This window comes from Acanthaster planci, linkage group LG01 (genome assembly GCF_054643075.1).
Source record: "Acanthaster planci isolate LZ-2023a linkage group LG01, COTS_SCS, whole genome shotgun sequence".
Lineage (NCBI taxonomy): Eukaryota > Metazoa > Echinodermata > Asteroidea > Valvatida > Acanthasteridae > Acanthaster > Acanthaster planci.
This window is the reverse complement of record NC_141777.1, coordinates 5,608,309-5,630,894: the sequence shown is the minus strand read 5'-3', so window position 1 is coordinate 5,630,894 and position 22,586 is coordinate 5,608,309. Positions and strand designations below refer to the sequence as shown.

At 38.9% G+C, this 22,586-nt stretch overlaps 1 protein-coding gene across 2 annotated transcripts; it reads right to left on the bottom strand.

The window, feature by feature from the left end:
- Positions 1–492: 492 nt before the first annotated feature.
- On the bottom strand, positions 493–21,501 carry LOC110981938 (galactosylgalactosylxylosylprotein 3-beta-glucuronosyltransferase 1-like). 2 transcript variants are annotated; one of them, XR_015426216.1, is made up of 5 exons: positions 21,029–21,501; positions 7,543–8,057; positions 6,885–7,181; positions 1,130–4,738; positions 493–918 (listed from the first exon to the last, which is right to left on the bottom strand). XR_015426216.1 is itself a non-coding variant. In XM_022239986.2 (4 exons), exons 1-4 carry the CDS (start codon positions 21,105–21,107, stop codon positions 4,661–4,663), a joined length of 969 nt encoding a protein of 322 aa, XP_022095678.2. In that variant the 5' UTR covers positions 21,108–21,501; the 3' UTR covers positions 493–4,660. The 2 variants fall into 2 exon arrangements, 1 of the variants encoding a protein (XP_022095678.2); XM_022239986.2 differs by having other exon boundaries at positions 493–4,738.
- Positions 21,502–22,586: the final 1,085 nt, after the last annotated feature.

The window sequence follows — 22,586 nt, the reverse complement described above, 5'->3', positions numbered from 1 at the left end:
CTCTGGAACGCGCCATCAGGAGTCAACTTTCTGTAGCACTGCAGTACGCTGAAGTGCTTTGCAACGTGGTTTTGTCGTGAGCGTATTTTAAAAGTTGCTTTTGGTTTCTTAGGATGGATTGCTTTTGACATTCTTACAAAGTATTTTTTATTGTTTTATTGTGTGAACTGGGATCCGTAGGAGACCAGTGATTATTTTTTTTTCACTGAAGGAACACCTAGGATAAAAAGGATAATATGGCGGACGGCGCCAATATTATATGGCTCCAAGGCCAATTTTCCCACAAAAATTTACAAGCCTTATACGCACAGGTGACCGGTTACCCTAACCGTAACGGGAGGAGAGAATATAAAAGAACGGTCGACTCATTAGGATACCCTTAGGAGCAATTCGCCACGTGGATCTTTTACCATCATCTAGGGAAAACAAAATTATACTGATATCAGAGCAATAATTAACTACCGAAAAACCTTAATAAACCTCATAGTTACATGAGTTGCCAAGGACAATCAATCGTTGTAATAGGTTTATTGGAGTACATCAACGAAATATATCACAAACACAAGATGTACATTACTTTAATATAAAAATAATAAATTAATGAATAAAATTTTGTAATACGAAGCAACGCAATTCCTCTAGGGGTAATCCTAACCCCTGGACGAACTTTGATTTAAACTTGTCCCTTGCATAATCTGTTTGAAGTGTCATCTATTAAACCAAGGAATAACAGCCCTCACAGGAACTAAAGTGCCGCAGGTGAATCTCAAGGCAAGCCAGGCTGTTCATTGACATCGGATCTCAACCCAGCCATTACCCCCTACCTATCACAGACGGCAAGCAATCCACAACAAATTACCGTACTATACAGCTCCCAACTTTAGGCTAGGCTATAACAACCCATACTCTAGTAAACACCTGGGTCAGACTGACCCGGAATCTGTGTCCCATGGAGCCTGGCCCTTTTCCGGGTCAAATTATGACCCCCCCTTTTGGGTCATATTTGACCCAGAAAAATATTACCCAAGGGGGTGGGGTCACAATTTGACCCTTAAATGGGTCAGGCTCCATGGGACCCAGATTCCGGGTCAGTCTGACCCAGGTGATTTTTAGAGTGTATAATCTGAACCCGGTTCAGCACTACTTCATGAAGTCGTCAAAGTGTCTACACCACAGACATAAAAACAAAGAGACTGCCATATGAAGCAGAATTAGATTCAAAATTGCATTTTTTTTAAACATGGACCTTTTTAAAATATAATGTTATTTAAAACAGAGCGTATTTGATATTTCAAATGCATTCCCCCAAAATATGGAAATCTTATGGACCCAACATCTCTTTCGGTTCGAATGAAAGTTTACAGACCTGGCATAGTAACATATTTCAGGATTAGAACAAAGTTTCATAAGGCTTACATGTTTTCAAAGAGTGGAACGAAATTTTACAGACGTAATGTTCTCAAGATTGGAATCCATTTTCCCAACATAAAAACATAAAACAGGTTCAGGTTCGCTCATTTCAAATAAGAAAGCATCCAATCTTTTTGATAGGTTTCGGTCCGATACTACGGAAGCGTGTTTAGGACAAGACTGAAAAACGTGGCGTTACCATTTTGCCCAGGTGGATTACTAATTCGCCCGGGCGGATTTTATCTTTGCATTTCACAATTTCGCCATCAATTCGGTCGAGCAAAATGGTGGGTCAAACTTTCTTTTTTAGTTATGTCCGAAATACGCTTCCGTAGTCGCTACTGACGGGTTTCGACCAAAAAAAATAAAATTTGCAAAATCTGCCACGGACGTCCGTGAATTGGACAGAACTAGCGCCGTTTGGTGACCTTCAGGAACAGAATGGCCTCGTTTATTTCACTGGTAATTCAAGAGTATGAAAAAAAATCTTTTTTTTTCAAGGGTTAGCCACGAATCAATCTTTGTAGTCGTTCTTCTCTGAAAATACCCCCAAATGGTTATCAAACTATGTGCTTAGGTCTGTATCTACACGTAGCTACCAAGGGACACGCAAATATGTACATAAAATTGAGAAATTATTAAAAACAAATTCAACTGGTGACAATTCATTTCTGTTTGTTGTTATAATCGTTTTTGGACACTCACTTTTAGTATTATATTCGCAAAATAAATTTTTTCCAGACATTTCTTCAAATTTTAACGTGAATGAGAAAAGATAACCAAGTCTGAAATTTTTGATAATCTGTAATATCTAAATTTTAAATGGAACTGATATCGCGCATTAAATGTTAACCCACGCTCTAAAATCTCCCGGGTCAGAATGACCCAGAGTTGGGTCCCATTCGGTGTGACAATTACCGAGTCAAAAAATGAACCCCTTCTGGGTCATAATTTGACCCGGAAAAGGGTCTTGCCGAATGGAACCCAATTCTGGGTCAATCTGACCCGGGAGTTTTAGAGTGCACTGAACAATGTTCAATACATAAACTGAAAGGCACTACATTTTGTATGATTGCAGTCTACGCCCAACATCTTGGTGTTCTGCCTTGATTGGAAGGGATAATAAGGATGCCAAATTGCCTTCATTATTGGGGTACCAGACGTTGATTTCCATAGGCGATGTTGGTCTATTTTGTCTTTGGGTATCACCATGCACCCCGACAATAATTGGGGAAATTCCCCTGTTTTCCGAAAAATGATGTCCAAAATATTCCGAACTCGTACAGATTTGGATAGTTTTGGTCGTGTATGCTACTGATCAGCGGATGTTTATACATGTGAGTAAAACACGCTTTAAAAAGTTATAATGGATGTATCAACGGCAATAGATCTTAATTCCTTTTGAGCAATGTCATTTTTCAAAGATTAACACCGTGCTGCAAGAGGGTTAAAACAAACACATAACCGACATGCCTCCATCTAAAATGTTTCTTTTGGGAAGTCCAGTGGGGACTGGTTAAGTATTGTTCTGTAGTTTTTGTATGTCATCATGTATGTCATCATGTAAACAAATAACCTTTGTCTTGATATTTCGTGCCGTTGTGTATTATGTAAAGTATATTCCAAAAATAAAATGAACTGGCTTTCAGCCAAGACCACGGTCGTCATTTTGTATATGACATTCGCAGTGACTACTCCCTGGTGACCTTCGGTATTTTGCCTCATTTTTTGACCGTGGACGATGCCTGAACTCAAATTTTTATCAAGAGTCACCGGGTCGGGGACCAACTGGCAACATACTCGCTGGCATTCATGCTGCAAGATTTCTGTAGCCTTACTTGTTCACATGCATACATGTATAATGTCCGCATACTCCCCATAGTATGAGTCATCCCATCTAAATTGCTGATTGTACCAAAATGTACCTTTCTCACTATACTTGAAACTCTACTTCCATGTTGCAGAAACAGGCCCACCATCCTGTGTGCGAACATTCAAGCACCTAACCAGCTCAGTGCAGATGCTGTGCGCCATTATGGGGTCTACTCCACTTAACGCTTTTGGCGTTAAAGGGGGAGGGGCACAGTACCAGCTAGAGGGCACACCACAAGGAGAGATCATACGTTGATGCTTCTTGTTTTTACCGATGAGGACTAGCTGCTCGGGGGGCTACCCCTTCACATCCCCCTAAGCCGTGGGCCTGTCTGCTCTTTCTATGCCGGTATCAACGTCAACTCAGTAATACTGAAAAAAAAAATCATCGGCTGGCCGCCAATATACTTCTAATTCGTGAGTTGGACTTTGCACACAGCTATCAAAAACAATAAACACTAAGACTAAATGCACAATGAATATATAACTCTCTTTACACGTCATATAATAGTACCATTGTACATTTCCTGTACTTTGTGTGCTTTCTTGCACATTTTCTGCTGGCCTTTACAGTGTCATTCTTGAAGGAGAAGCTTCCTTCGTGGTGTCTCTTTTGTAGCCTCTCCGTTTCGTTGCAGGACCCTCTGAACGGTGGACAGAGCCTTCATCCCCTAGACCTGCAATTCTTGGCACAGGTGTTTTTTTGACAGTCCTAAGATTGAACCACACCTTTGAGACCAATGCCCTTTCATCAGTGGTTGTCAGCCTTTCGAACGGGTCGTGGTTGTCGTTAGGTTTCAAATGCATTTCGACACAATCGTTCTAGATATAACTTCTTGAGAAGTCTCTGACCTCTGCAGCTGGATAAAGCTCTTCGCTAGGTTTTAAGAGTAAATGTATTCGTTTACGATCCCCGTCACTGGTTCAAGGCAAAGACTAGCCTGAACAGGAAACCAAACTCATTACATTATACAGCAATAATTATGTAGGTACTCCTTGCCTATTACTAACAGTAATAATCAAGAGAGATGAGTGGTACAAGACCATTTCAGAACATTTAGACCTCTCGAAGGACAATCGAGTAGCAGGTTATCTCAGTGTAGGCCTATGTAAATTTTCAACCCAATATTTTTATTACATCATGAGTGAAATTGTCTAGAAACGTCATCCAAAGTGAATTGGTTGCAGAAACGTTTAATAGAAATAAGGGAAATGTAAAATTATGGAAAGGGCGATGATTATGGAGAGATGAGGTACAACTGTATTCTACTAGAATTCATGTAAATCTTTGGACACGACTGTACGTATTGCAATATTGACTGCTCCCCAATTCTGACTCCGTTCAGCATTTTCCTTCCATTCTCATGAAAACATTGATTCAGACAACTATCTTTACGTTATCCTTGATCTTGTATACCAATTTCGGTTTTTCCGTCCTTGTGTGCCACACTAAGATCTGCAGACAAAAAGAAAACACACACATAAAGTGGAATATACTAGTAAAATTCCATGCAATGGACCTACGAAATAAACTAAAATGAAACAAATTCATAATTATGCACACATGCGCATGAATGGCCACTGTGACCGATAGCGTGAGTTGTGTATTGAAAATGTACAGGGGTGTAAATGTGTGTGGACTCTATGGAATTTTCCACTTATTTCTCCAGAAAACATCTAAAGTCATTGTAGCTATTACTTTCTTGTCAGAGTGGATTTTTGAGTACAAAATAAAACTTCCACATTTATTTTCGTCACAAGTGAATGAGGTCAAAAGAAATCCTTCTGCATGCATGAGCTTAAAACGAGGTGTGCCATTCGGGGTACCGTGCACCATTCTCACGCAAGCTAACGCTGGTACAAACGCCATATGAAAAGTCTGGATTGGCTATGCCACCAGCAGCCACCTTACCAAGACGCAAACCAAAAGTGATCTCTGGGTCGTGCGTCAATAAGCCCTTTGCGAGTTATGTGAAACTGATTTGAATAAATCTGGTACACTGAGTTTTGTTTTATTCACATGAACATAATTTTGAATTCTTCATACTAAAGACACTGTTGCCATAGGCCTACATCGTGATTCGGGGCAAGTTTTTTGCTTGGTTACATTAGACACGCCTTGAACCAATACACCGTTTTTCAATGGATAAGAAGGGCACAAAGGAACCTGTACATCCCAGAAATGATGGTCGCTATGCAATAGCTTGCCCCGAATCACGAGGTGTAGCAACAGTGTCTTAGTTTGGGGAATTCAAATTTTGTCTATGTGCCATCAGATAACTCATTGTATCAGATTTTATTCAAATTAATTAACTTCTATTGCCCCGATCGACTCGGTTAACAGTAAGCAAGCAAGCCTTTGGATTACCTTCGTAATGGGTACAATAAGATGCCACTGGTGGCTTCCATGACCCATGCATTGTGAGTCCAGACGTACAAAAGCACTTGAGTGCCGTCAAGTATATATTTCCAAAAAGTGAAATATATTTTTTCGAAGTTCGTTTTTTATCAAGTATATAAAAAAAACCTTTCACTAAAAACTTCACAATTACGCACGCAGGTAAGGACAATTGAAAATGTACAGTTGTGCGATTATGATCATTCTCTCTCAGGTTTCTTGGCTTTGTTCATTTTTTCCTCAGAAAATCCTATTACATCGTTTTTGCTACGAGTTTCTAATCTTAGCAGATTTTTCGACTTTAAATTCGTGATTGATCCTGTGCGCATGTCAAGGCCATTTGTGCGCATGCGTGCATAATTATGAATTTATTAGCGAAAAGTGAAAAGGTCTATTTTCTTAAGTTATTTTGTGAGAAATAAATCCAGGTGTATCTCCTGAAAAGTAACTTGGAAACACTATATCTCATAAAAAACAAAAATTATCAAAAAGTATATCTCGTAAACACGAGTTGTTTCCAGAAATAGAAAAAAATGCTTTTAATTATAGATCTCATTTGAACAAATTGGAAAATGTATGTCTCGAACAAACAAACTTTGGAAAACTCATCCCAACCCAGCCCAACTTCGCTCGGTTAATTCCAGCCCTTATATTCTCATGACATCATGAATTTCGAGTGTGTCCCGTGCTCATGAGCATTAGGATGGATTGAATTATTCAAGGTAATCCGACTCTGCAGCCATCGTGCTCCAATGCTCCCTACTATTTGCCACATATTTAGCTATTGCAAATCTTTCGAAAGGTTTTTTTTCCTCGGCATACGTGCCGCAACTCTCTTATACAGTTGTCTTACCAGCATGCGTTGTCCTTTTTCCTACACAGTATTGCTTCCCCATCCCTCCTCATGCAGCATCTGTCTGCTCTCCTGATTGTGCGATTGTTGAGTTTGTATTTGAAAAGGGGACCTTTTCCTTTCTTCGCTCTCTTTGAACTGTCAAAAGGACTCGCTCAGCAGTAACAGAATAAACTGTTATGGAGAACTGCAACGTTGTGTATTGCTACGCCACCGATAAAAACGTGCTTGCCAAGCTTACCACGTGATATACCGATATCTGGGAGTATCTTATTGAAAAAAAATCAGGCTAGCCAATTAACCCAAGAAACCCAAATCGATCACTAAAACCCGCAAGCTTATTGGCCTTACTTCTGTACAATTGCTGGCTTTGGGTTCCAAATCCTTCTGGGTGACTAACTGCACTAATAGGGATGATTCTAGGTCGACGTATTTCTTCGGCTTGAGGGGAAACCTGGTCTTGGGCTTCGACTTCAGCAAGCGGAGATTGATAGCAAAGCCAGCCATGTCAATAGGAAACGGTCTCTTTCGATTCCAACCCACTTTCCAGTCAGTGACAGTTCCGTCTTTGCCCACAAGACATCGCTCATACATCTGACCCCCTACGAGGCCAACGGGCCACACAGAAACTTTCCGAGTGTATCTCATCTGCGATTTGAAAAAGATAATTAAACGGTGACTTGCAAGACGTTACCTGTTGAGGGAGTTTCGAAATAAACCTTGTGCAAAGGGGGAGAGAGTGGGAAGAAATGTGCACATACCAAAGCAATAAATCCATTGATTTTTAAAAGGTTTTAAGATGAAAGTCCCTCGAAATTCAATTTTTTTCTCAGATACGTGGATTAAATCTATTAGCAGTAAACACGATAATGTAGTCACCTATTGGCACAGCTGCTTGTTTGGTTCTACAGATTTCCTAAACGACAGTATCAGAAGATTTGGTCGATGTCCTCAATTTGATACCCTGAGTCATAGTTAGCTCAAATTCTGACTTATTAGTGTACCATACCTCGTCAAAAATTTGCAGATCGTATGTGTTATCGTCATCGGCAAAGTAAACAACTCCAGGAGTTTCATTCACGTTAACGTTTTCCAACAGCCACTCAATGCCAGCGTTTCTCTGTGGCGCGCCCTTGGTTCGGGCTTTTGGCAAAGATTTGCGATTCAGATGGGTGAAGTTGATGCCACTCCTTTGCAAGAGCGTCGCGACTACACTACTCTTGTTGCTGGAGTCCTCCACGACAATCCAATGAAAGTTCCGGATGTGGAGGAAGGTTTGGCCCACCCTGGTCAAGTCGGCTTTCTGCACCGGCCTCGCGTAGGTCGGAGTGACCGCAAAGATAGTGGGTAGAGTTCCATTGCGGATGTCTGACCTGTTATCGACAAAGTTTTCAGCTTGGGGGATTTGTTTGATTTCCTCTATTAGTTCTTCCTCTGTCGCTTTTGAGTTATATTCCTCATTGATAACACGCGAGGAATGGTAGTTATCGCCCTTTCCGTTTGGCAATGCCGTCTTACTATAACCTGAAAAAAATAATAAAACAGATAAATTGCTGTTGAAATAGGTGGGCAAAACATCTGACAATGGTTCATGAGTATGGCATACTGTTGGACAGGCAAATGTTGCATTTCAGCTTCTCAAAGGTCGTTCGTCAACATTTCAGACGTGACGACTTATAACGTCGTATTTAAACCTTCAAACGTTGAGCACACTTTTTATACTTCATTGTTTAGCTTCTAAATGTTGTCGTTCAACTTTCAGAGTCGTCTGGCAGACTCGAGTGCAACTGTTCTTATATATATATAGTGTTATGTATTGGCACACGGTCTCTCTACTTGTAACGGATGGTGTAATGGTATTGCAGCACACAAGATGTAAAATAGTTCCATTGTTATCCTTTTTTTACGTGCTAAGTGTAACATTCTCATTAAATCATAATTGTTTATTTGTGCCTTATATCAGTGTGATTTTGTTTGACTTCTTTACTGCATCAGGGAAAAATCAAGCTTGAGAATAATTGGTATAAATAGATGTGAGTTTTTTTTATCGTAACAATAATCGCACTGTTTGCAACTGGTTTAGCAACTGGTTAAAAAGTTGAACCACGGCTTTAAAAGTCTGAGCCAAGATGTTAGTCAGTCCATTTATAACACAATAGAAAAATTACAGGTAACATAAAACTAACGGACAAAACCGGCATCGGCTTTCACTACCCTGTCATAAATTTGGATACAGTGCGGAGGACATTATGGATAATCAAATAGTTTGTGTTTTACGGGTCAAGTCAAACGATTTGAAGGAGCGGTTTGTGGTGATATGAATACTAAACTTATTACTAGAAATGAGTTATACAGGCATTTATATAGGAGATCTACATTAAATAATTAATACTTGTTGATCAGTAAATTGCCAAATGAACTGGATTTAATTGCTCAATCGCTATTTCACATATGACATTTCATGACCCTGTATGTGGTACTTTTGGAGCTCAGCGTACGATTTTCCAGAATTTGGTATGATGCAACTGATATCATGCATTAGAAGATACTCTTCAACAACATTGTGCCAGTATCTCGCGTTTCCATGGAAATGCATTTGTTGTAATTGGTTAAGATGACTTGTTCTATATATATAATTCTCACTCTAGAAACCAGCAGGGGTGCCACATCAGTGAAAGCAGAAGTCTTTCGAAACGTGCTGCTACTTGACAAGATGTACACAGGTATTGTACTGATTTGGCCAAATCTATGTGCCATCAGATAATGAGTAGTTTGAATTTACGGATATTTCTAAATGTATTTAGATGATGAAGAAAGATGCGATACTTACGAGTACGTTTACAGAAGACAATGATTTCGTTGGGAAAAAGTGAAATTAGTTAAGAGCTGAAAGAAGTAGGCCTACTGATTTTAGCGTAGATATATGTCTTGTGGCAGCTTGCTGAGTCCACGTAGTAATCTGAGAAATTATGAGGAAGTTTCAATGATATGATTTCCAGTAATGAAGGTGATGTTGGGAGTAACGTGATATTATGGAAATTACTGATCCGATACAAAGTTTCAAATTTGTTCTCCCGACTTGTAATTGCAAACATGCACTGTGTAGAAAACACAGAACAAGTCACACACAATTAATTACTAATTAAGAAATGCAGACAAGTTTAATGTTTGTTCTGCAAAAAAGGCTTGTTGATGTGGAAAGTATATCATCAAGGAAATCTGACTGTGGAGAATGGGCTACATCATGTCAGTGGCACATATGTTACAGACTTGTTCGTAAGTATATTTGAAGATGGAGATAAAATAATGGTATTTTTTTACAAGTGCGGTTGCACTTGAAATTACAACATTAGAGGTCTTTCACTTGCACTGTAGGCACAGAATTCGTTATGAAACTGGGTTGTCAATTAATGGATCCACAATTCAGTCTGATAACAGAAAGCAGAAAAGGGCAACTAACAAAGAAGATAAATGAATAAAAGGTGGTGAATTATAGAGAACAATTTGCCGAGTAAAAGGCAAAAGCGGCCATATAGGAAATTACAACAAAGAAAGAAAAAAGAGAGACGGCGACAGGTAAGCACTAAGCACAACAGGCTAACAAAGCAAATATGGAGGGATGTAACAAATACCTCTTATGATCAAAGAGCATGTAGACCAAGGAATGTGAAGAATTTGGATGAAAACTTCAAGGAGTAAAAAAAGATGAAAAAAGCAAAGAAAGAGGATAATCAGAAGTACTATCAAAAATACAGACAAGAAAAATGAATTTAAAAAAGTATGAAAATGAAATGAAAATGAAAACCAAGGCCCTAAAGAAACTTGGACAATGAAACACATGGAAAAAATGTATTAAGGCATAAAAAGTACTTTGGAAATCCTGAATACACAGTCAAGAGAATAAACAGTGAGAAAAGAAAGTGTCTTTTAAATATTGAACATAGAGACAGGGCTAATCGGTAGGGCGAAAAAAGATTTAGTGTAATGCTGAACACAAACAGAACCAAATCAGTAGAGTAAAATAAAGTATTGGGAGAATAAACTAATAAATGAAGGGGAAACAACAGTTGTGATGATACTGAATACAGGAAGAGGCTAATCAATAAGAGAATACGAAGTATTGTAATGATGCTGAATACAGAAGAAAGAAAATCAATAGGGAATACAAAGTATTGTGATGATGCTGAATACAGAAAGAGGCTAATCAATTTGGGGATAATAAAGTATTGTGATAATGCTGAATACAGAAAGAGGCTAATCAATATGAGAAAACAAAGTACTTTGATAATACTGCATATAGAGAGAAGCTTGTCAAATATGAAATAGGTCTAAAACAAAGTATCAAGATATTTCTCTTAGGCAAAAGCAAATTAACAGATTGTCATACTATGGTAATAACTCATATAAACTAAGCTTATCACCAGTATCAAATAGAAATATCGATCTGTTAGTTCTTACAGGGTGAATTTAATAAACTATGGGGGAAAATATAAAGAAATAGTGAAAAACATAAAAAGATGGCAGAGATGAAATTCAGACGTGAAATTGATTAACAAAGAGAAAAGACCGTCAATTTCGTTATGTTTTGAAGACATATGAAGAGAGCATATCCATACAGGACCTGAACATGCTAATCCAAAAGGAAATTGTGAGGCTTAAATAATTTGTATAAATACAAAGATCAACGTATAAATTTCTATAATGACCACTGTGAATCCAGGTGTATTGCAGAATCAAGCAGGTCATGTTTTTGGACATGTTATACCTGCCATGGGAAATTCCTTGTTGGTAAAGTCCCTTCTAAAGCATATGTGAATAAATCAAATCTTACAGATATCCCTGAAAATATCTTGTTTTTTAACATGTTAGAACATCTATTTCAAGGATTGCAATAAATTTCATCTAATAAAATAAATTAACATTGTTGCACTACCAAAAGGAAGGCAGCATGGTGTACATGTGCCATTTATATGTGTGCCATCAAATAAAGAGACGGTTTTAAGCAGATTTTAACAATATAAGTTAAGAACTAGTCTTTCACATGCTGAAAGAACGAAATTAATACGACGAACGGTTGAGAAGATGTGGATTAAAATTACACTAATAACAGGGTTAAGGTGCCTTTCCATATGTACGTTTTTGGGCTGCGTTGCGTATACGCGATGCGTTCATGCGTTTCACTTTCACGGACACAAAAAACGACTCCATGAACATAACACAGGTGCGCATTGGGTTCGGCCGTCAAAATCGTCCCGGGAGCAATTTTGAAGGATACGCAACGCTTGGCGCATTTTATTTTTTGTCACGCTTGCGCAGTAGTATTTTTAACTTTGACCCTTGATCATTTCACATGTAATTGTTCGCTCGATCCACCATTCCCGACTCTCATTTTAACAATAGAACTAGAAGATGTATTCGTTTTTGCAGTTGCGCCGAATTCCACTTGAATGAAGAAATAATATCCTTTCATTTTTAAAGACTGACATCGGTAAAGTGACGCATATATGAACTAATACCATTTTTTGTTACATAACTAAATTAACAAAATAGACTTTTGTTAGGGTAGATTGTTTTTCTCGATAACTTAGTTACTCTAGACGTAACTTTACTCGTTAACGGCCTGACGTTAGGCCTACAGCCTACGTAATATTTCCGTCTGTCCCTGCACGATATCCCACAGAACTGAATGTAAATAATAAATTATTTACAATGTTTGATATTCCTTATATTTTTCATAAGAGACGAACTGGTTCAACATTTTTTTGAGGGCGGGTATACCTATACTATACTGAAATCTGCTGTATACTCCAAATTAGACATGACTTGAGTTGCAAGTAGGCTCACAGAAGTCTTTTAAACAGTAACGTTACTTGTTAGCCCCATAAATAATGCTGATGTGCTGGACAACCTGTTCTCATTGGTCTATCCACCATGGCATACACACCCACAAAAACCAACACGTCATATTTTCTGAAACTTAAACCAAGAGGTAATTGCCCCCTAACAATACATTTAATAAACAGTTTGTTATCCACAGCACGTCTAGTATTTCTGGATTTCAAGGTGAAATTGAGAGGACAAAATGGAGTATCTGTCTCTGTTGGCAGATTTCTTTCTAGCATTTGATGAAAACAAGTCGGCACATTTTCACAGTATGCAAATCAGAATTAGACTGTGCATAAGTTGGCCTGAACATTTTTGCTGAAAATGTTTTTCCCAAAAAAACACTTGGTTGAATTCTCAGAGAGGCGATATTTTCTTGTCAAGGGGCAGGGGTAGTCTAGCATTATTGGAATTAATTATGTGACTAGTATATGCTTTGCAGGTGGGATTTGTACTTGCCTTACTCGGAAAAGATCTTTAGAAGTGAATGGAATCATCACATTGTCATTTGTTAAACCCCAGCTTTTGCAGGTCCTATGCAACCCATTTGACGGGCGACTCACGACGGGCGACGGCAGACATGGAATTCCATATCAACTAAATAGTTGACCGGGTGAATTAACAGGAGTAGTGGTTTGGCATCATGAGGCGGCAAAGTCAATCTAAAAGGGTATTTTCCGCAACAAAATCACGGAGTTTCAGACGCCATTTTGTTTCAATTTTTGGGTGGAATGACGTCGTGCACAGTCTCTTCCGTTCGTATCTTCGTCTTCACGTCTCGCGGACCGTCTGCGTTACAAACGACTGTAGTGCGTTGCGCGCAATGCACATTGAGCAGGCTGCCACCTATCGTTTTGCTTATAGTTTGCCCATACTTTTCAAAATCATGGTTATACCCGCAATGGTGGTGGTATATACTTGCGAACGTGCTTTGTTCTCGAATGACCTTGCCAGGCTTTGAAATACCAACCTGGCACTTTGGTACAGAAGTTATTGTGGTACATGTATATTTACGGTCGATTTGACACAGATAAAAACGGTCAAGGGATCATAGTCAGTTGGAAATTTCCGTGTATTAACTACACGTACAGTGTTTTTTATCGGTTGCTCCATGCAGTGAAAGCAAAATTCTCAAAATCCTCATACCCATGTTATAACAAACTTGTGGAATGATAACTCTTTAAAGTAGAACTTGCTGCGATTATGAGGCCAAAAGAAGATGCAAATGTTTACTAAAGTATTAAATAGGAATAAGAATGAGTAAGAAATAAACACGAAAGAAAAAGGGCAGTTTGGATCAAGTGATGAGACTGGAGAAGATTGGAATAATGCTGTACATAATATTTACTGTAAACATGCCATTACTGGTAGCTTTTTACTCTGCCAACCACCATCACATACATTAAAGGCATTTGAAAAGGTTCTTGAAAGGCATTTGAAAAGGTTCTTGAAAGGCATTTGAAAAGGTTCTAGAAATGAAGTTGAATGATATACAACAGATTTCAAGTAAGTGTATTGTTATGGGTTATTTCAAAGAATAAATTATAATGAACAAAAAGAATCCTGTGATGGATAGAAGAAATTGATGGATATAAGCAGTGTGGGACTGATGGAACGAAAACAGGCACTTATTTGAACATGATAATGATGATAATGATGTTCTTCTTGTCGTTTGTTGGAAATGTTACAGCAGCAGCAACAGCAGGACGAGGCTCTTTGAGAGAGTAATTACGTGAGAGTTGGAAAAAAAATTAAATGACAGACAAGTAAAAGTTAAGGGAGGGTGCCGACGATCCTCTGGACATGCAGTGTCGCTCTGCCCTATATACAAGGTCAGATTGTGCACCATGCAATTCAAGGGCCAAGCTTCGCCGGCTTCTTCACAGGTCCAACACCCTCAGGTAATGAATAAGCAAAACTGTGTACGACATTTTACTCACACGACTTGAATAAGGGCTGTAATCGCAGCTCATTAATTATTTTTAAAGGAAAGTCCGACATTTCACGAGACACAAGATTTGTTTCCTCTCAAGAACCATTTTCCCGTAGGAAAGTACATTTTGTTACACCAGTCAGTTGTGTATAAAATTACTAAATATATAAGAAACAAATAAAGAAAATGAATAGCGTTCTATGACCCTTCCATTTTCTACGTTGTTACGTGCGCGGCAGCCACAGGCCAGCACACGACAGAAGATTGAAATAAAACGTCATGAAAATTTGTTTGACTGTCAACAAGACGACAAAATGGAACACAGATGTAGCATGCAAATAATTATATTTATTTAAAAAAAAGAAACATCAAACCCCAACACCTTGTTAATTAAAACTCCAACGTAAAAATTACAGCACAAGCAGAAATTAATGAAAAAAAAAGCAATAATTCAGAACAGCCAACAATACAATCATACATCAATTGTAAAGCAAAAACGGGAAAAGCATGCAACTATTGACAAGCCCAAAGTAATGTACATGCTCAAAGCAGAAGCGGGCAAAACGAAAGATAAATAAGCCAAACTTAAGTTGCATGCAAAATAGAATAAAGTTCACATACCGGTGTGAAAATAAAATGCCTGGGTGCCCGACTGACAGGGGAAAAAGGGAAGGGGAGTGCGGAGTCACCCGCCAAGATGTATCAAAACCTGGAAAAAGTAACATCTCTCAAGGTAGCGGTAGCACAGACAATCAACCAGCCGTCAGCCCACTCACTGGCAGTCAACTCCTCAAGTACGACTTCGCAGACCGACGGCGGAGACTCAGCATACCAACCCTACCCAAGCCAGTCGAGAACCCGGGCCAATACGAGCAACGCCCTTATATAACATTGCTTCAACATACCAGAAATCAATGAAGCAGTTAAAAATGAAAGCAAAATACAAAAGTAAGTATGTGGGTAAGAGTCTGGCGCATTACAATACCGAAAGGGCCTTACATTCCGAGGATTCTATCCGTAACATACGTAAATGTATATTTATATTAAAAACTCATCCCTATAAACAGTGAGAAGTCTTACAAGTCTTACAAGACTTCTCACAGGAATCATTAGATTTAAATGTAAATTAAAACGATTCGAATAAAACTTTGTGGTTGGCATTGGCATTGTTGCAATTTAGCCTGTGGTTAAAAATACAGTATTTTACGTAAACAAAAGTATTACTACAACTAATCAGTATGGCACCGTCTAAGCACGGAATATACTGCTTCTTATTGTAACGTCATCTTTTCAAGTGACTGGATCAAATCCTCTGCAGATTTATTGGAGGAGCAGCAACAGAACGTTTGCATGGGGGGGGCGTTTACATTGAGACACATTACTTTGCTAGAAGTAATTTTGCTTACCAGAAACGCGCTGGTGGCTTTCCCAATGACTAACCCTTTTCCGTTTTACTTACCCCCTCCCCAAACGATCTTTTCATTTAAATTTATATGGGCTTCTGTATATGTGCTTCATCGATGTTGACACGAAAGGTATTTTCTGTTTGTGCTTTGTATAAGTATTCATTATTTAGTGTTTTAGTTTTGGCATGAGATTTTTTTTCACTGTGAATTATTCTTGTGGTTTTGTACTCACAGCCATTGTTCAGCGTTTGACAAAACAGCGCTTGCGAAATGTACATACTGACGAATATAGGTCAATACAATAACCATTGCGTGCAACGCCCACTTTTTCACATAGAATGAACAGGGCAGTTTCGCATAGAAAAAATAACTAACCATGCATACTTTGCCATAAACGACTTCCTTTTCATGTACAAAGGTTACCTGGAAGTGTTTTTCTTTGAGAATGCTTTGCTGGAGACGGTCGGGGTGGGGTTTGTTTATGGTTGTATTGGTTGCTCATGGTTGTATTTGACGTCAGGTCTTTGTGAAGAGTGTCGTAGTACGGATTTCGGTATTAAACACAGATATTTTGGGGCATTTAAAGAGTCATGCATTTTTAGTTTGGAATTTTTTTGGAATATCAAACTTCTTGAAAACTGAATATCTTGATTTCAGTGACCGATAGCCACTTATTTTTACTTCTTTTTTTTTTTAAATAAAAGCACCTAAAGGTACAACTCGGGTTACTCCCTGAGGAATCTATGAAAGAATTACACAAGCTTTTTCGAGTGTGGCTGTACAGAAATTAAAATTTTGTATTTTTTCAATCATGGCCCATTTTAATAGTTACTTAATGCTACAGGGGTTATACAATTGCCTTAAATGCTTCCATATAAACACGCAACTGTAGGACAAAACGAAACACCAAAATGCGATTTTCTTGAGATGTTTATGTCTTAATTTGGTTAAACGCATTCTTCAAACTTTTACACATTCGTCAATTCACAATAGTGGTTTCGCATCTTCTGTAAACACTGTATTTATTATACATTACAGGAAAGGGTCCATAACACGTCTGTTAATGTTCATGTGCCTTGTACCTGCTCAGCAGAAATGATCGTCCAAATATGTATCTACTTGTATGACTGGAAAAGGAAGAAATGTTTACCGACACGCTCTGCATTTTTACTGTTGTATAAGTTTCACAGGTGTGATTTTTGGTTTGGTTTGGTTTTGTCTGGTTTGGTTTGGTCTGGTTTGATTTGGTCGAGTCTGGTCTGGTTTGGTTTTACTGTGAATCTAGCTTCAATGCAGGACAGGGGGATGGACATCAAGCACATGTATATGAATGATTTCTTAAATGTTCTACTCAAAGCTAAGAAAAGGTTTTTGGTTTGAATCTCTTGTTGATCATTATTTTAACATTTTGATCACCATGGAGAAGTTTTTCCAATATAAAAGTACATCAAATGCACCTCCCCAACATGGTCTACTTGCACTGAAAATACAGCAAAGAGGCCAATAGATTCTGAATCACAGGTATCGATATTCGATATACTGAACCATCAACCACTGGAGAACCATAATTTAGCCATCGAACAGTCAAAGAGGTACTGGATTTCTAATATTTTGTATCAAGAATAGATATGTATAGTCGTCAGAACTGTGCATCGAAGCCATGGGCCGTTTGTTGAAATTCAAAGAAATGTTCCTTCAAAAACTGCCCAAAGAGCGCAAAAGGTATCTCAATTTTTAGGTAGTTTTCCTATTCCCGGAAAACGATGCTTATGTTTAGGAAAACCTAAATTATACTTGGAGAAAATGAAAGAAACAGAAACCATGACAGACACACTTGCGGATTTTCATGGCTGTTATTGTAGAAGCTTAAATAATTGTCCTATTGTGGTTTTAAAAACGTATGGGGAAATTGCCAAAATGTCTATTCCTGATCTTTTTGATAATTAATTAACCATGTTTTTTTTAAACCGACCGAAACATTCATTCATTCATTATGGTTTATTAAACATGAATGGCATGATTAGGCTGAATTGAACATGTTTTTACAATTTAAAAACCATTCAAATATTACAAAATAATAACCAAAAATTAAACCTTGAATCGTAAAACACAAACACTGATATTAAGAAAAATTAAGTGGCATTTAAAATTTTTATCACAGAAGGTATTGCGCTATTTTGACATCGTTTGTTTTTACAACTGTATTGTGCATATTTCTCAGTATTCCTCAGATCATAAGATATTGGTTGTTTGGTACAAAGCGTACGTTGCAATGCGTGATCTTTTGTGTTTCCTATTTCCAGATGTCTGGCAAAAGGCGTTGTGTGGTAACAAGGTCACTTCCTACCCGACCAAAGTGCGCATGTATGTGTGAGAACACCTAGGCACAGACGTAGAAGCCTTGAACAGAAGCACCGAATGAAGCCTTCGGCACCCATCTTATCGTGCCGAATACAAAGGCGAAGTTTTGCCTGCTTGCCGTTGTAACAGTTGACGCCACGAACTGAATAGCAAGCCAGCTTCGTATGGCACCGTAAGATGGCCGCTGGTGGCTTCAGTGACCTCTGTTTGCCGTGAAGGGTCCAGATCTTTTTGTATGGAGTCCGTGCTAAACGGTCGTTGAAGCTATGGCCGTGGACACATGACACTCTAACCGACCACACCCAAACACAGCATACACTGCAGGTAACCTTCAAAGTTTCACGAATTACTTGAAAGTTTGACAAAAACAACAAACACTGTGGTTATTCCATGCCATTTGATAAAAATATTACCGGCTATCGTATGCGAATATGATCCCCTGTCACGCGAGACAGGTTTCAACTTAACACCTTTTATCTGCAATCTTTAGAGAATGCCAGAACGAGACAAACGGCCTTGTGAGTGCATTTGACAATATCTTTTATGTCGTGTATGACAACAGGATTTTGTACAGTAGAGTTGGAAAAGTTGTGCACTTTCACAGTTTGGTTGAAACACGTTTACGTGGTAAAATGTGTACCATATTTTACGAAGGAACCCTTTGTATGTTGAACTGAGAAACTACGGTTCATTATGAGGTTTCAGTATTGTAAATCAAACCTTGTATCTGGATAAAGTTGGCCAAGAGATCATTTAAACGTATTATTGTGCATTTTACATTACATATGGTTCCCCCGTAATTCTATACGTGTTACTGTCGGGCCGGCCACCGTCCATTTTTCCCGTTGAACCGATTTTGACCTAATGTTGACGAATGTTGCCATAAATCATCACCGACTCTCACCTTCTCCCCATGGCAAAAAACACTACAAGCTCCTAGTCTTCTAAATATCAAGTTCTAGCGTCGTAAGGATCATCCTTATGCCAATGCTTCATCATCCTCGTTAAATTTAAAAGTGTTGTGGTTCGTCGGGGTAATCTCGTATATATTTATGATGTTATGAACTAGGTCCACTTCATTTGGCAGATCAAGTGAACGTAACTAGTTATAGGACTTTTCTTATTTTTTTCATTCAAATAAATGATATCCCGGCATTTTGGTGATCGACAGATTCTCTGATTGTTCCAACTTCAGTTTTTCCTTGAATTTATTCTGCAAAAACCTTTCTATCAAATTTACAACGTACGACGCAAGGTTGCCATTGCTAAACGCTTGTGCCCCGGTCGCGGATCCAAGGAAGGGAGTGAACAAAATTTAACAACAACAACAACAACAACAACAACAACAACAACAACAACAACAACAACAACAACAACAACAACAACAACAACAACAACAACAACAACAACAACAACAACAACAACAACAACAACAACAACAACAACAACAACAACAACAACAACATGTTTTTTGTTAAACCGACCGAAACATTCATTCATTCATTATGGTTTATTAAACATGAATGGCATGATTAGGCTGAATTGAACATGTTTTTACAATTTAAAAACCATTCAAATATTACAAAATAATAACCAAAAATTAAACCTTAAATCGTAAAACACAAACACTGATATTAAGAAAAATTAAGTGGCATTTAAAATTTTTATCACAGAAGGTATTGCGCTATTTTGACATCGTTTGTTTTTACAACTGTATTGTGTATCAAGTGAACGTAACTAGTTATAGGACTTTTCTTATTTTTTTCATTCAAATAAATGATATCCCGGCATTTTGGTGATCGACAGATTCTCTGATTGTTCCAACTTCAGTTTTTCCTTGAATTAATTCTGCAAAAACCTTTCTATCAAATTTACAACGTACGACGCAAGGTTGCCATTGCTAAGCGCTTGTGCCCCGGTCGCGGATCCAAGGAAGGGAGTGAACAAAATTTAACAACAACAACAACAACAACAACAACAACAACAACAACAACAACAACAACAACAACAACAACAACGACGACGACGACGACGACAAACTAATAACAGTAAACCAAGATGACATCCAATAATAATGGAATGCACCACATTGTCACTGACACCAAGAAGTGACTCTTAGTCGTGCGCAAGGTAATCTCACTTGTGCGCCTTTTAGAGAACCGAGTTATTCTCGTTTTCACAAACTTTGGCATCCGGCACTGGTACAGTGCAGCACTTCAAGCGAGCACTTCGTGCCTTTTCGTTTTCATGAACTGATACCAATCTTAATTTAAAACGAATTTAATTAATTTGGGGGTAAGGCAGCAAGTACAGGAATGGGTTAACTTCATTTCAAACCTTTCCCAGCCTTTTCTCCACGCTGAATCGCCGAAGCAAGCTTGGGTGTCAGTTCGTGATGTGAGAACGATAATCGGTCTAGTCCGCTTCAGTGTCTCATGTGCCCGCTCACTACCCGGTACTAGTCCGTAAAACCGAGAATGTTGAAAGCGCAGATTTCACGAAATGACAGCCATTTGCAACTAAGAGTCAGTTTGTGAAGTCGGTGACAAAATGTGTTTCACTGTCAGTAGTCATCGGACATTAAAAAATCTGACAGGCCTGGGAAAATACTACATTTCACAAAGTGAGATTACTTCACATAAAGCAATCAAAATAACCGTTATTTGATAGATGACGAGTCCATAGCACCGCCATTTCGACAAACCGCAGACATTATTCGAAATTCGTACGCATTCGCACAGACTGGAAGAGTTAAGAGTGAATCTGGTTCAAATCTTGAATTTGTTTCTCCACTAAAAAATCTAAAACTAGAACGTCTCACTCTACATTTGCAGGAACATTTTATGCTGGACGTGAAGCTATTGTTACTTTACTTTTAGAACTGCAGTGTTAGCTGTTTCCTTTTTACTCACCGTAGTAGAACAGAAGGCACATTGTCTCTCCTACCAGCACCCATACTACCAAAGCGAAAATACTCCTCTCTGTCCACATTTTATCAGCAAAAATTGCGAAGATAGATGAAAACAAGGAATAACAAGACACCAAAATCGAGTCGACTGTACAGACTGTACCGTGTAGAACAGTCTCTAACAACACCCCAAAACTACAGGTCACGGGCACGTGAAACTCGACAATAGGTGTGTCAATACCGCGGCGTACGTAGCGTCATACAGTAGAGGCAAAAGAGTGCGCAACTCTATCTGTGGTAGCCCAGAAGGGACAACCAAGTCGCTATTTTCTTGAGGACATCGCAAGTTCTCTTAAATAAAGCCTATAGCAGGAGTCACGAGACGGAGTTTACTCCTTTCAAGCGTCCTTACAGACACTGGGAAGGATTGCTGTCCTTTATGAAATTTTGTGAAGCCTTGGTTATTGCCCATACAGGCCTACGTCCAGTGCGCATGTGTCACGCCAACGTGGAAGCGTTGATACGTGCGATTGTTCAAAAGAATTTTTCAAATGATTGATAGACAGAAATTCCGTCATGTTTCCGCTTATACTGTAAAGTCTCTTTAGAAATCCCTTCAAGGTTGCTCTGAAGAGAAATACCTGTCAGAACTAAGCCTAGTTATTTCTCAGCTGGTCCGGGTTTGTTCAATGTTGTTCAAGTGCTAGTGTTGGCCTTCTCAAGACACCTCTGGTATGCGCCCTGAGCGGGACCAAGAGAGGGCGGCGTCTCTTTTGATGGGAACTGCAATTGGCTGGCTCACAAACAACTATGAAAGGCACGCACTACCAACAAAATTAACACTTTGTATATATACCAACATGGCTCATTACATGATGGGGGATGCTTCTGCTTTAGGCGGATAGCTCCCACGTGACGCACCTTGCTCCTAAGGATGGAAGAGGTACATAGTGCTCGTTCTCTTTGTGGCGTCACGAGATGGTCCTAGAAGATCCCAGAACAGGTCAACATCGTTAATTGTACATGTATTTGATCAGTGAAAACTATTCTTCTGTGATTTCTTTGGCGGATGTCTTTACCTCAGAGCAGCCTGGCCTCGTTTTCCCGAACTCTCACTGGTTTTGGGATCGACGAGAGACCACCTGCTACTGGATGAGAACTGGATTACTTGACACCTTTCTGACATCTGTCTGATGTCGATCTTGGCCAAAGTTGCAGCAAAATACAAGCTCGTCGTGGCCGGCTATTTGCTAGCCCAGACATCCCAAGACGGGGTATTAGGACTGTTGACTCCTCAGTAAGACATGAAGTCTTTGTGTGAAGAATGTTAACCGTTCGCTTCAACTGTTCAGCCTCATAGCTGCAGGAGTACTTGTCTTGCTTGCCAGCTACAGTTAGACACGCACATAATAATGCAATCTTGAAAGATAGCTAGAGACTGCTGGCTTTCAATAAACTTTCTTATATACTGTGGTAACGTGGCAATGAAATACCACGTGATCGCGCACTTTATTACCAAGTTCGGTCAATATTATCGAAGGTAAGCGATTGGTTGGTTTTAA

Coding starts and splice junctions, on each gene's coding strand:
- LOC110981938 (XM_022239986.2), bottom strand. CDS start 21,107: ATGTGGACAGAGAGGAGTATTTTCGCTTTGGTAGTATGGGTGCTGGTA. Junction 8,058..21,028: donor GTGCCTTCTGTTCTACTACG/GTGAGTAAAAAG, acceptor TATTTTTTTCAG/GTTATAGTAAGACGGCATTG. Junction 4,739..6,884: donor AAGCCAGCAATTGTACAGAA/GTAAGGCCAATA, acceptor TTTTGTCTGCAG/ATCTTAGTGTGGCACACAAG.